The 16,131-nt window shown below is 36.9% G+C and overlaps 1 protein-coding gene across 1 annotated transcript in view; it reads left to right on the top strand.

Annotated features, from left to right (window-relative positions):
- The window catches only part of LOC129765754 (potassium voltage-gated channel subfamily KQT member 1-like), a 186,863-nt gene that overhangs the window by 117,970 nt on the left and 52,762 nt on the right, over nt 1–16,131 (top strand). Inside the window, exons 3-4 of the mRNA XM_055766178.1 lie at nt 8,538–8,713; nt 8,810–9,061. Coding sequence (XP_055622153.1) covers nt 8,538–8,713; nt 8,810–9,061 — 428 coding nt within the window. The remainder of the gene's footprint in view (nt 1–8,537; nt 8,714–8,809; nt 9,062–16,131) is intronic.

The raw sequence follows: 16,131 nt of genomic DNA, 5'->3' as shown, positions 1-16,131 counted from the left end.
GAGAAAGACGCACCACGCTAGATATGAGGTACAGACTAGGGGGGCGTTGCTGATCAAGGGTCAGCTGCATCCCAATAGGAAGCATCCCGTGTCGGGCACACGTACAGAGCATTGGAGAAAGCAACATTCGAATTACGAAAACACTTGTAATACTATCCTCGAGCCAACCGCGAGTAATCGGTTACATATTACTAACATAGATAATAAGAAAAATTGTCAAAGTATTGAACTCCCGGCCCCGTGAGGCTAACTCCATATGAGCCTTGATAAAAATATATATTTTGGAAAAAAAAAGTGCGTAGATCTGCATTCGAAAAAATGTTCTCTGAAATTCAATCGACAAATTCAATTACCAAAATAATCCCGCATGAATTGGAAGGCAATATCTGCTTCATATAGCTTGATATTCTTACAGCTGAGCAGTTCAACATTACCTTCTACTATCTCTAGTGCATCAGAAACGCTCTTAATTTGCTATAGGTCTCATTCATTTCAAATTTTTTACGAATTACGAGTTACAAACTTCTTCATCCAGTAAATGAAATCGCATAAACATCGCTTTCGACGCATTCCAACTTGCCTAATAATTTAAAATTAGGTCGACATCACTTTAAAATCTGGTTTGAAATAATAATGAATTTCTCAAATTGACCGGTTTTTGGATCAACACCAAAACCGGTATTCATGGTAATAAAATTCGTACAGTTTTACCTATTTTCGGTAACGATAGAACCAGAATTTCCAGCTCTATATGTACCGTTCTGAATCATATTTCGGACGCTTAAAGCATATGATGCAGAAAACAGATCTCAACTTTATGCATAGGTATTATTTGGTTGATATTTTTCATAAATTAGATCAATATGCTTTTAAGCTTTCTACTTTGGTACCTATTTTATTGAAAACATAAAAAGAATCGTCAAATAAAATGCTTTCGGACAAATTGAATTCAAATCTCGGACACTTTATTTTGCAATTTTTTGAACGAAAATTTCATTACGCTTGATTTTATTTTATAGTCAACTGCGAAACACTTACCAAGCAATCACAGTAACCTGATAACGATGATGAGAACTGATGAAACACGAGAGAAATTTAAATATTGATGAAGAGGTAAATTCTACGTCCTCACGCTAAGCAAACGTCAAACACAAACGATAATGAGTAGTGCTGTTGGATTGCTTCCTACTATGTAATAATTCAAATGTAATTCTCAAATGAAGTGATAGTGAAACCAAGGGATTACTCTAAAGAAGCAATTGTGATATCAATTCTATAGTTATATCATCAGTGTATTAATTATTTCAAGATATTAAAACAAAGTGTCTGGAATATGATGTTGTCCGAAATATGATTCAGAACGGTATTATTTTATTCAATGTGAAAAATTGTTATGGAGTGCCGAAATTGTTTGATGCAAAAATCTCATCAATCCGTCATGAAATGACTGAACAATAAGCGTTTTAAATTGGACATTTTTCACGATGCGATCGATTTTTTTTAAATTTAGTTTTACCATTTGTACCCCAGTATGTTCCCGAAAGACGTAATCCTACGTCAAAAAAATTTGTTTGTTTGTTCTGTTTGTTCTATATCAGTTGCTGTACAAACAAACGTCCATATTCCCCCCACCATATGTCCATTATACCCGCATCGACAAAAATGTTCTACTTTTCGGTATGTTTTAATTTCAACAAAAAACATTGAAAAACACATCCGTGTAAAACATTTAGCGGAATAATTCGAAAAACGGTATATTGAATTGCACGAAACAGCAGTTAAGTTTTGGGAAGCATGAATTTTCAAAGATATAATTGAAGTTTTTCTTAACATGTCCGTATTACCTTCCTCCCCTACGTGAGCAGATGAAGCGCTATGAAAACGTAAGGAAATTAGTGAAAGATTTTTTCACTTTTGAACAGAAACGCCTTTGATAGTGCAACATCCACAAAATTACCAGAAAAATATTTCAATTTTATAATTGACGAATTTCATGCCAATTCGTGTTGGTGTTGGCAACACCATTTCAGATTGCAGTGAAACGTTGTGAGTATAAAGACTTTAACCATTTAAGCAACTTTGCATACGTGAAATCTCCGAAAAAGAATTAGACTACTTTTTGAAAAGAATCAAAGTTTATTTCAGATTTTTTTTTTTGTTCTAGGGAATGAGTTTTTCTAACAACAATTGTTTTCATTTTATCTTTGAAGAATTACTTTGAATGTTTTACTCGTAGGAGTATTATTTTCGAAGAATACCTAAAAATGTTGTTGTTTTGAGAAAAATAATTTCTATTTCGAACTTTTTTTTTTGTAATTCAAATTAACTCTTTGTGGTCGTTTGTCTGCTCTCAGCCACCATACCTTTTTTACCGTTCTGGTCGTTTGTCTGCTGTCAGCCACCACAGCAAGAAACCATGCTAATCTTATATTTTACTCAACTAAGTATCAGTTTATGCATTTCCTGAACGAAGCTTGATGTCTAGTGAACATGTTCACGAATCAATATGGTGTCCTATGAGTAAAAGATTACAAAGTAGTCACCCACACAAGACAACGCACAGTGCGTTGAATGCATGGAAATGTGGGACAAAAATCATAACAGCAGAATTTAGTCATTGTAACACTTTGGTGTGATGGAAAAGATTGTTCATGAGTATCAGAACTACTGTTTGCATAAATGTCTCATGCTATTTGAATAATCGCATGAGTGCCCCCAGCGACAAAATCTTTGTTTACCTAAAGTGAAAAGTTCTGATCATTTCGGATACGCAGAAATCATTATTTGAGTAACTACTGGTTCAAATTATGTTGAAGTAGTTGTTTTTAAAGAGCAGAATAATTGTTTGGATAAGTGTCTTATGTCATCTGAATAATCTCATGTGAAAAATCTTTTGAGCTGATCTTTTCGGATAAACATTGCTGGCATTAATTATACATTTATTGCATCAATGGCAAAAGTGTCTCATATTCAACGGATAATAAAAATAAAATTATGTATTGAGTATACTTCATATAATTTACTCTTGGAGACTGTTTCGAAACATTTCACACGAAGACGTTTCATAAAATATATTTTGTTATAAAAACATCATATCAAAACACACTCGGGCACATGTATATAATTCACAAAAAAAATTAAAAAATGTTTATTTTTCATAATATTGCATGTATCACTGCTTTTTCAAGGAAAAATAATCCCGACCAGTACGACACCCATGCATAAATTAATTACGACCGCAAAGTGTTAAAAAAAATCGTACTTTTTTGTGGAAATTTGAACAATTTCTAACATTTCACACTTTGACCAAAATTGACCAGAATTCAATTTTCAAAGTATATATATAAAATATTAAATATATACAATTTGAGCAATTTCCTACATTTCATTCTTTGACATAAATTTTGTTGGTATTATAGTTTTCGAGTCAGAAATTTTTGTGAAAAACTAAGAAAAAAAAGTAGTCGTATTGTTTTTTAGATATAAGGTATGCAAAGTTGCCTCGATAACCGAAGCCTTTACACCCACAATGTTTCACTGGTGCTCCCGTGGCCGAGTGGTTAGCGTCACACATAACATGCCGCGGATTCGGGTTCGACTCCCGTTCTGGTCAGGGAATTTTTCGTCAAAGAAATTTCCTCCGGTTTGCACTGTGGTTACGCGTATATTCTAGAGCTTGCCACTCAGAATGCATTCAAGGTGTGTTATTTGGCATAGAAATCTCAACTAAGTACTAATGAAAATGACGCAAGTAATATTACGTTGAAAGCATGCATTAGTGCCATTTAAGAATAAGAAGAAAAAGAAGCTAAGGAAGAATAAAAAGAAGAAACTGATAGACACCGTTCAAACTATGGGAATGAACCTCAATGAAACTGATAAAGTAGTGCAAACAGATATCAGAACGTATACAAATTCAGAATAAAAAAAAATTGAATTTAAGAAGAATAAAAAAGGCGGCATTCAAAACCTTCAAATTTCTGTACTGTCCGAAGCATCCTATAACTCATTTATATTTTCTTTTATACTTTACACGAATAATCCTGACCCTGTATAATCAATCCTTCTCTTTCAAGCACAATACACTATGACCCAACGTTGCCAGCCTTCCAGGTTCATCTGGAATCTTCCAGACAGTCTGGATGTCTCGGGTTATCCAGACTTTTTTATGATTCGTCCAGATTTCTTCAGATTTATCGCAATAATCTAACAAACACTTCTGGTTGGCTCAAAATATCGTGAAAGTTGATGAGTTTTTAGCAATTACTCAATGACATCCATTTATAGCCACCTAAGCTGTAGTTCCTTGTGGATCAGAACTCGTTTAACGATGAATTTTATCAGATCTATTTGACATATCTGTCATATATCATCAAACTGATGAATAACACGAACAAACTCTTTCAAGGTCTACAAGATCTACATTTTAGCATTTCATGACATTTTCGAATGGTTCCAGATGTTTTTAAATACAGTGTTTCAATGTATGCTGAATATATCGTTCCATATGTATCAAACATTTAAAATCATTAGAAATCGCCATTCACACCATAAAAGTATTTAGAAAACGTATCTATTTATCTATATATATACATAAAAATGGATTTCTGTCTGTCTGTCAGATTCTTATGGACTCGGAAACTACTGAACCGATCAACATGAAAATTGGTATGTAGGAGTTTTTGGGACCGGGGAAGATTTTCGTGATAGTTTGAGACCCCTCCTACCTCTCTAAGGGGGGGCTGCCATACAAATGAAACACAAATTTCTGCATTACTCGGGAATTATTCAAGCAAATGAATCCAAATTGAGCACGTTGAGGTATTAGGGTACAATAAATGTTTCTATGGTGGTAAGACTCTTCACGCCATACGAATGAAACACATATTTCTGCATTACTCGAGAATTATTCAAGCAAATGAAACCAAATTGGGCATATTGAGATATTAGAGTGCAATAAATGTTTTTATGGTGGTAAGATACCCCTCCCCCTCTCTTAGGGGGGGGGGGCTGCCATACAAATGAAACCAAAATTTCTGCATTACACGAGAATTAATCAAGCAAATGAAACCTAATTTGGCCTGTGGAGGTTTTAGGGTGCTATAAATGTTTCTATGGTGGTTATTATCTCCACCCCCTCTCCAAGTGGGGGGCTGCCATACAAATGCAAACTCAAATATCTGCATTACTCGAGAATTAACAGCTATCCCTTAATGAAACCAAATTTGGCATGTGGAGATTTTAGGGTGCAATAAATGTTTTTACGGTGGTGAGACACTCTACCCGCTCTCTAAGGGTGGGCTGTCATACAAATGAAATACAAATTTCTTCATAACTTGAAAACTAATCAAGCGAATGGAGCCAAATTTGGCATGTGAAGGTTTTACGGGGCACGAAACGTTTCTATGGTGAATACACTTATCCCCCCTCTCCAAGGGGGGGGGGGGGCCATATAAACGAAACACAAACTTCTGCATAACTCGAAAACTAATCAAGCACAATTTGGGATGTGAGGGTTTTTGGGTATGAGAAATGTTTCTATGATGGTATGACACCCCTCCAAACATGACGGTTGAAAATTTTCGGAAAACTCTGAAGGAAAATTAAATTCCCGTATGTTCTACAATTACATAGTGACAAGTGCTGTTAGTCCATTTGATGTTTGCGCTAGCGAAATTGATCTTTGTTCGAAACTGGAAATGGATTTTAATGTGATGAAACGCACTCCTATATCTTCTTCTATCTATACCAAAAAAAGGACCGCCGGTTGTCAAAAAACAAATTTTGAGCGGGACGAAGTTTGCCGGGTCAGCTAGTATTTCATGAATATCCTGACAAATCCACCTTTTTTTTCACCCACAATCCAGATTTTATTGAGAAACGCCCGGCAACCCTGCTATGATCAATAGAATACTTCGGAAGTTCCAAATATTTGATGACCAATACCTTAGGAAAATGCTTATCTTGAATAATGAAAAGCGACCTAATATCTATATAATTTTAATTTTTATTATTCTTATTATCTCTCGAAGTTTCAAATTGAGGAATGTTATCAAAAAAGATCAATAAAATTCTTTCCCTACACTCGCTGCGATGGAATAGTGTAATTATATGAGCAAAGTCGCAACAGTTTTCTTATCTACTTTTAGAACACACAAAATAATTGAGCATATACGATATTATAACGGATAAAATTGAAATCTTCTAAAACCTCTTTCATCTGTACGAAAGCTACATCAAAATACGTTATTATTACGAACGAATAGCACTCGTCCAAAATAATGTTTTTTTTTTATTTTGATACTTACGTTGTATCATAGGCAATCATAGGCAATCCAGGAAGGCCGCAATTTGGTTATAATCATCTATGTGAACAAAATCAAATATCATTTTTAAAACCCGATGAACCGGTTTCACGTACTACCTTATCTATAAAACAAACCGAGAAATTATTTGCTGACGATGAATCAATATGAGCAACATAATTTGCATCCATAAACCGACAAATCATCAAACATTCGCAAAACGAGTACATCAGTACAAATAAAACCAAATTGTTTACCTTCCACATAGAATGAATATTTATTTTAATGGAAACGCAGTTTGTGTCACTCTCCCCAAGATAAATTTACGAACAATCATTGCGAATGTCCTGTTTTTTATTTATGCATGGGTAAATATGAATATGATTGATGTATGGCTTAGAAACGATCATATGAATTCATTCTCGGAATCACGGGCACCGAATGGTGAACCCCATTCAAGTTCTTCCATTAAAGGTTATTGAATTAGGACCATTAATCAAATTGAGTGTCACTCAAGAATTCGAAATCATAACCCTTATACAGGAAAACCTGTTTTTGTGCTGTTGCTTTTTGTACGATTTCTCATTTGTGTGACTGTTAAGGTGCGATATTATTATTTGTGCGATTAGTTTGTGTGATTGAATACCCGATGTCATAATAAAATCGCACAAAAAGAGTCGCACAAACGAGGACTCACGCGTAAAGGGACCGCACAAAAACAGGTTTGCCTGTATTGATGTTGGACAACATAAAAGTCCCGAATCGTCTTTTCGATTATTATCCCTCAAAAAAAAGGGTGTACCGTTTAAAATCCGCGCATTCATTCTGAAAATTCAAGTTTTTATCCGCTGTCGTCTATTCACAAATTCGGAAGCATTTCCTAGAGAAAACACAAACGGGTGAAACTAAAAATTAACATTTTTACGTTATTTACAGTAGATTATTGATTCTTTGAAAGCTATTAATAAATTTTTTGAATAAGCAAACATCAAACTAAGGACTATTCAAGACTCAACTCGGAAACTTGCTACTTGGAAATAATCATCCATATCATGGTTCAACCGGAACGTCAGGGAATGAGAAAAAGCAAAACCTTCACTGCAGTGGACTATTGTTCAAGAATTACATGATGATTTGACGGCCAAAACAATCGAGCAATACAAAATCAAAAATATGTTCAGTATCGAACCACAAACTGTTATGGAAAATTCAATGAAAGAGTTAATCAAATCAATGAGTTCAATGATCGGTTGCAGGAGTGATTAACTTAAAAAATATTCCAGAAATATCTTTCCAATAAATGTAATACACTTCGAAAGATAAGTTATTTTTACTGTAATTACTGGTAATTATTATCGACAATCTGGATTTTAATCTGAATCAGGCAAAGTGAAAAAGCTCAAACTTTACGATTCTTTTTACGATTCTACGATTTTACGATTTTACGATTCTTTTATATACAAACACGAAACAGAAAAAAAGAAAGTAAAAGAGATATGCAAGAGTGTTTGCAAAGTGTTATTTTGCTTATAATGCTTATAATTGGAATAGGATAAAGTATTTGATGTATTGAAATTGACCGGATCGCAATGAGGAATATTATCGCACTCATTGTCGAAAGTTCTTACACAGAAGAATTTACATTCAGCAATACTTCATTCTTCAGTTAGAGCCGGGTCGCAAAGTGAAAAATGGTGATAATCAATAAGATTCAGTAGAGCATACTAAAGCATTTGAGCGAGAATTTATCAAACCGGATTGAATAAAAAATCGTGCAGCTGAGCCGTTACAAATGAATTCACAAGTCACAAGTAGTTTACATTGATCGAAACTCATAGAATGTATCCCAACAACTGATTAAATTATACTTCCACAAATCCATCTCAATGAATAATTCAAAATCGTACGTATGAAATGTACGAACCAATGTAAGCCACAGTGATTTATTCGACCCGATCAGATAATCCCAAGGCAAACAGAACTAGTGCTAACAGTGGTCCAGAAGTGGGCCTCCATTATAAAGAGTCTCGTTTGCATTTATTGTTCAATTGGACAGCATCTTGCGTTAGACTCTCTCAGAAATAAGTTTTCTGCAGTATGCATATTCTGTGGGAATATGATATCATTATGTACATACATGTCTACCTTTGACTTAAAGCACTGCTCAGCAAATCATTGATATGATTTATTAATTTAATGCATACCTCTCTGCTTCATTTTTTCCACTTACAGATTTAATAGTTGTAGTTGCATCGATGGTTGTGCTGTCAGTTGGCTCAAATGGACAAGTGTTCGCCACCAGTGCCATCCGTGGCATTCGTTTCCTGCAGATCCTCCGAATGCTGCACGTGGACCGGCAAGGTGGCACCTGGCGGCTGCTTGGGTCTGTCGTTTTCATCCACCGGCAGGTGAGACAAAATCCTAATTTTCACCGAAATATGCCCTCCAATATTTGTTTTTTATTTCTTCTTCTTTTCTTCTTGTTGCTTTGTTTCACCATGCAGGAACTGATTACGACGTTGTACATTGGTTTCCTCGGGCTAATATTTAGCTCCTACTTTGTGTATCTGGCGGAGAAGGACGTGACGGGGCCGGACGGGCGGCAGGACTTTGCCAGCTACGCGGATGCCCTCTGGTGGGGCGTAATCACCGTGACGACAATAGGCTACGGGGACACCGTGCCGCACACGTGGATGGGCAAAATCGTGGCCTCGTGCTTCAGTGTGTTCGCAATCTCGTTCTTCGCGCTTCCGGCGGTAAGTTGACACGGAGACGGAGTACAGAGGGGCCTGAGCTTTTTTTTGGTATATGAGCGATTCCATTTGAATTCAAAAGTGATTAATTTTTATTTTTTTTTTTATTTGGCTCAAATTTAGCAGACTCAAGATCACGAATTCAATTCTCACACCCAGCATTCTTCCAAAAATGGAAATTAAAATTATGAATAAGCCAAAAGTGTTAAAATCCATTATAATACAGGAAAAAATTAGTAGACGCCTTCTTTATGACCAAAAAAGGATAATTCGTATCATCGGGTTTCCATTTTGAGTCTAGCCTTACTTTTGAGAAGGACTTAAACAAAAATTGCTTGTAAATTTTCAAAAATATATAACTCAGAAACGGTTGGTCCGATTGTTTTGGTGTCTTCCGCAATGTTTTAGGTTATTATTGGGGCTGCATGAAGAAAGTATGCACCAATAAAAAAAATGTTTTATTTTTATTTTATTTTGAATATAACACTTAACCCTCCTATACTCGCGTGCAAAATCATATCACGTATACTCGCGCACGGTGTCACAGACCGAAAATTTAACTTCTCTGTAATGTTGCCATTGTGTATTTTTCTGGCTTTATTGGCATTTATTTGAACGAAGAGAAGAATGTATAACGACCTTCTAGATAATTACCAGATGATAAAGGTTCTAAAATATAAAGTTTGCAAATTACTAATATTCTATGTCTTTTGTTCTTGGTAAACTAAGAATTAATGCCCTTTTTAGATGGGGCATAAAAAGATGATATAAAAGGATTTTTAGGAACTTCCTTTTCTTTTTCATGTTTTCTTGTCGATATTGTCCATTATAAAAAAATATCCCCGAAACTGTAAGTGTTAAAAATTACCATAAGCTACCGATTAGTTTATAGTTTACTGTTTATAATTCTTCCACAAGTGAAATTATTTCACAAATGTGTATATGTATGACCATTATATTTAACAAAAAACTATACGAAAAACAAACATTTATATTTTGCTTTCGAACGTATGAATCTAACGACGAATATATCGACGAATAGTCATTATATGAATCCGTTCAATCCAGTTACAAAAGGGACTGAAATCAAATAAGAATAGTCCGGTAATGATCTTATGGATTATATTCAATAAATATTCCACGCCACTAACATTAATTCATACACTTCATTCAACAATATTCTAGGATATGAAAAAAGGCACTTGTTACTCCTATACTCGCGTGCCCTTTGTACCAACACATGCGATACGCTAAACGATGACGAACGACGAATAACGAAGCTAGAGAAAATCGCAAAGTCGTAGTGTTGATATTTTCTGAGAAATGAACGAATTATTGATTTCTCGGTCTGACAGACCAATGCGCGAGTATAGGAGTGTTAAAACTCAACTTTCTCAAAAGAGAGTTTCTTGATTTTTTTTTATGTGGACAACTAATGAAATTTATTGCACAGTGCGTCAAGATAGAAAAATAATAAACAAAAAAGTTATATACCATGTTTTTAAAAAAAAGTTGGATTTTTGAAAACTGTTGAAATGATAATTGATTCTTATATTTTTTACACGATTTTATGAAAGTACGCATGATTCCCAATAAAAAAACAGGAAGTGGGTTATATATATGGTATAACCGCAAGGGTGACGTAGGACTATCGTTGATTTAGAGATCATTTGTATGAAGTTGAATCTGAATTCATTCTGAATGAATGAATATTTGGAGAACTTCGAAAACGAGAGCGTTACGTTGGAGGCACAAGGTTTTATGCATCCAATATTGGATACGGAACTATCCTACTGATGGGGAAGAATAATCTTCAGAAGCTATCCTGTTGACTGCGATTGATTGAAAAATCACAAAACCTAATGTATTTGGTCACAGTGTTACATGGATAGAAAACATTAAAATAAACTCTTTCATATGAATGTAATTTTAAATTCCCAGAGGAACTGGCAGATTATTTTCAGTAACGATTAGATATTTCCACATTTTCCTCGATACTGGAAGCCCACCAGTGGTTAATGCTAACTCGATAACCATCTGTTAATAGCACTTGATTGAAACATATTTGGTCACAGTGTTACATGGATAGAAAACATTCAAATAAACTCTTTCACATGAATGTATTTTTAAATTCCTAGAGGAACTGGCAGATTATTTTCCGGATCTTTCTCGATCCAAACGGAAAGAATTCCGTGCGTGTATGTGTGTGTGTGTAGCGGCTGCTTCGAGATCTTCCCGGGGAACCGTTTGTAGCATCACTCTCCTCCTGATGGATTCCCTTCTGGCCTAAGGTGCACAAACAGGCTCTTGGTGACACCGTTCATCCGCGCTTTCATGATAAATGAAGAGCTTCACCACAACAGCGACAACATGCTCCAATCGCTGTTCAATTAGATCTGAGTGGATTTCCGAGCGGCGCTCGCTTATATTTATTTATCTTTCGAATGAACTGTTTATCATACCATTTCGTTAAGTTGTTTAGGAGCTATTAACGCTCAAAATCTCGGTCTCCGGCGTAACGCTTTCGTTTTCGAAACTTTGATTTTACACCCCGGTATAGAAATGAAAGACGTAGTCCTACGTCAAAAAATTATAGGATGTTGTGTTCAAGACACGACCGCATTGTTGACGTAGAACTACGCTGTAGTTTAATTCAAGTCGCTTGTTTATAACTGCGGATATTATTTTACAATGCTTCGAAAATTTTGAAATAACCATTCTACCAGTTTTCCCATATAGCCCTCGAAGTGCTGGCGGCCGACTAAATGTAAGTAAATTCTACCAGTTTGGTCGCCCTGAAATGTTTATTGTAGAATCATTTGACGATAATTGTTTGATGATTCATTCTTGTGCTCGCAGAACAATACATGCTCGAGATAAGCACAGCTGTCATCCATAGTGGAGAAAGTATTGCTACTGGCAAGCGAAACCAAATTACTGACAAAATAGAACATTTATTTTCTTGGTGAGCTGACGATAGCCTAGCTTGATAATTTTCCACACAATTGTGTAGCTCAGAACTTTAATGCAGTGGCGTCAGTTTGATGCAATGATTGCAATCCCAGAGACATCAGCGAGTGAGTAATTTGGTCGCGTCCACATCTCAATCCGAAACGAAGACATGTGATGACGCAAAACAAGGAAGAACAAGCGATATTCATTGCTTTGAATACAGAACGGTACTGAAAGTTAGCCTTCCTTCCTTGCTTGAATGAACTTCTTCAGTTCATTCGCCTCTTACCTCCAAAAAGGCCCTTGGAAAACTTTACTTAATCCATAATATTACTCCTCTACCCCCATTGCCTTGAAAAAGGCATTCGATTCCTGGCTCGCCCAGCAACGATGTTGTTCAGTCGATTTCCTCACGAAGAATTAAAGTTTGTCTCAGCGAGATCCACTGTTTATACTCTATCAAATATTCACACAAATGGACAGAACAAATGTATGGGAAAATGAGAATGCTTCCAGTTATCATTAAATTAAACTGTGTAGGTATCAGTGGATTGTACTGTATAGCATATCAAACAAATATTAGGAAATTTCCGATTCGTTTGGTATGTAAATCGCCAAAATCCGTTCGCGGCAAAAATAGTTATCACGTTAACTTTATTTCATAAAAACGTGACCTGTTTTTTGATTTGGCACCCTCAATGAAAGACGTAGTTCTACGTCAAAAAAAATGCTTGGCAAAATTTTGTTAATGGCTACCGTTCCCGAGGTACAGTGATTTAAAAATTACATTAACTGAAAATCACCATCTTTCGGTTGTTTTCGGATGTTTTTCGAGTTTATTCAAAGAAGAACATTATTTTTCTGAAAGCATTTTAATTCAAGTTTTTATACAATGCTAGGGAGTAGCATTTTATTGCAGTTTTCTTATTGTTTCATGATGCCCACATTTTTTTACTATCATTAAAGGGTGTGTCACATCAAATTGCATCACGGAAAAAACGCTGTAGAAATTCGCCCAGTAGACCGATCCTTTTGAAAATTTTAGACAGTAAAATAAAAACTATTAAACAACTTTTGGCATTTTCTTTTTATTCATACTTCGAGCCCAAGCCCGTATGCTCGCACCTTCCTCTTTACCCCGTCCATAAGGTTCTGTACAACGTCAGGTTGTAGTTTTTTTGACGTAGAACTACGTCTTTCATTAAGGGTGCCAAATCAGAAAACAGGTCACGTTTTTATGAAATAAAGTTAACGTTAATAACTATTTTTGCCGCAAACGGATTTTGGCGATTTACATACTAAACGAATCGGAAATTCCCTAAGATTTGTTTAATATGCTATACATTAGAATCCCTTTATTAGTAAATGGTTAAAATTCATGAAAAGCGTTTTTATTTTCCCATGCATTTGTTCAGTCCATTTGTGTGCTTTCCCGAACAGAACTGTCAATAACGAGCAACTTATCGACGAGCTACGAAGGGGAAATCGTAGGATGTAAAGTCACCGTGAACAAAGGAAAAGAAGAAGAATGAAGGGGAATACTTGCCTAGAGTATAAACAGTGGATCTCGCTGAGGCAAACTTTCATTCGGCATAGGACTGTTGAGTAATCCAGTTCACTTTGCTTTCGCTGTGCTTCGATCTAAGATTGGACCCCACCAGTGGTAATTCAACTTGGATATCGTCGTGTGATTTTTCCAGTTCGTTTTTCGCGTTATTCGTATCGTGTGTTTTTTTCCGCGTCATAAATTGGACGCTTCGCACAGTGTGTGATGAGCAAGAAGAAGAGGAAGGCTGGCTCGAGCCCTGCAAAAAACGAACGCATTGCCAGGGGCAATAAAATTTCGAGGCAAGCGTCATCAGATGATGCACGCGATGTTGGTGCAGTGAAAAGCGCTCGCACTGAACCGAGCCTTCGCATCGAACAACAGCGAAGTAGGCGACTTCGGCGCGTCGGTCGAAAATGTAAACGCCGTTACCCGGGCAGCATAAAGCTCCCCCCGCTGGGGGTGAAGGCGGTCGCTCTTGACAAACTCATCAGCGAATTCGCATCGATGGGTGTTACAGCAGAGTACTAGCTGTGTGGCATAATTCAGTCTTTTTCCAAGCAGTGAACATTATTTGTTTTCCGTCATCATAAGGGCTTCGATGGTGTTTTTGACATTGCATGAATGTATTAAGCTGACTTTATGGCGAAGCAGGCGTTAAGATTGTACCAAGCATCTTGAATGTCGTACTGGAATGTTACAAGTTATTTGGGTCCGCGTGCCAGTCGCAAAACTGCCTACAACTAGGATTGCATTTGCACTAGTCTTGATCATAATGAAGCAATGCTACTGTTTTCGAGATTGTTGATATTAAAAAAAGAGTTCATTTCGCTTGTTTAATCACCAAGAAGGTGAATGTCGTTCTGGAATTTTGTATGTGATTAAATTTCGCTTGCCAGTAGCAAAACTTCCTCCACTAAGGGTGACAGCTGCGATCATCTCGAGTATGAGAAAGTAATGCATTTTTTTTCGAGGCCAGTAATATAAACAGAAGTGTTTCTTTTGAGAATAGCGCAAAATGATGAGAAGTGTTTATATTCCTAGTAGTTTCAAGCCACCAATGTATGACTCTGTATGCATGCTATGGCGAACGCTTGTTTGGCGCTTGGTTTACGTTGTACGAACGACGCCTGGAGGTGCAATTTCACTGAGGCAATACTAAATAACATGTAGCATGATATTTGAGGGGCTTACAATGCAAGGGGTGTAAGTGACTTGATCGATTTCTCTTCATCAACTTTTTCTTTAGTTAATAACTCAACTGCAAAAACGTTCCAATTTAAGTTTGCTATAGAATCTGATAGATGAGGTTCTAACCTACCTTCCACATTGCCAAATACAGTACGGAATGTATTTGCAGCTAAGTTATGACCAAAAGAGTGAGTCGATGTAGAGAAATCGATCAAATCACTTACTAAGCCCCTAATTTGATACCTGCAAGTGTTGTCATTGTTGTTGTTTCCTCGCGGTGCTAAAGATATATTGCTATAATCGACTGTAACCGAGTCTGTCAATTGCGAAAAAAGGCCACCGGAATAGCGTTCGAAGTAAATTTTCAATGCATTGACATGAAATAAATTGCGACATACGATCAGCTAGTGTATTGTTCTGTGAAGGCAAGAATGAATCATCAGTCAACTATCGTCAACTGATTCTACAATGAAAAAAACATTTCAGAGATTGTTCTATTAAGCAGTCGTTTCTAAAATTTCACAGTATTATAGAATAATATCCGAAGGTTTAAACAAACGACTTTTATAACATAACAGCGTAGTTTTACGTCAACAATGCGGTCGTATCTTGGACACAACCTCCTATAATTTTTTTTGAACAGAAATCCATTTTCTCTTGAAGTCCGCCTCCGATTTGACAACTTTTGGGTTCTTCCGGAGGGCCTGCTTCATAATCGCCCAATATTTCTTTATTGGGCGAACCTCCGGCGCGTTGGGCGGGTTCATTTCCTTTGGCACGAAGGTGACCCCGTTGGCTTCGTACCACTCCAACACGTCCTTTGAATAGTGGCACGAAGCGAGATCCGGCCAGAAGATGGTCGGGCCCTCGTGCTGCTTCAATAGTGGTAGTAAGCGCTTCTGTAGGCACTCCTTAAGGTAAACCTGCCCGTTTACCGTGCCGGTCATCACGAAGGGGGCGCTCCGCTTTCCGCAAGAGCAGATCGCTTGCCACACCATGTACTTTTTGGCAAACTTGGATAGTTTCTGTATGCGAATCTCCTCCGGAACGCTGAATTTGTCCTCTGCGGAGAAGAACAACAGGCCCGGCAGCTGACGAAAGTCCGCTTTGACGTAGGTTTCGTCGTCCATTACCAGGCAATGCGGCTTCGTCAGCATTTCGGTGTACAGCTTCCGGGCTCGCGTCTTCCCCACCATGTTTTGCCTTTCGTCGCGGTTAGGAGCCTTCTGAACCTTGTATGTACGCAGGCCCTCCCGCTGCTTGGTCCGCTGGACGAATGAACTTGACAAATTCAGCTTATTGGCGACATCCCGGACCGAACTTCTCGGATCACGTCTAAACTGCTTAACTACGCGCTTGTGATCTTTTTCACTGACGGAGCATC

This window comes from Toxorhynchites rutilus, chromosome 2 (genome assembly GCF_029784135.1).
Source record: "Toxorhynchites rutilus septentrionalis strain SRP chromosome 2, ASM2978413v1, whole genome shotgun sequence".
Classification (NCBI taxonomy): domain Eukaryota; kingdom Metazoa; phylum Arthropoda; class Insecta; order Diptera; family Culicidae; genus Toxorhynchites; species Toxorhynchites rutilus.
This window is presented reverse-complemented; position numbering and strand designations above follow the sequence as displayed.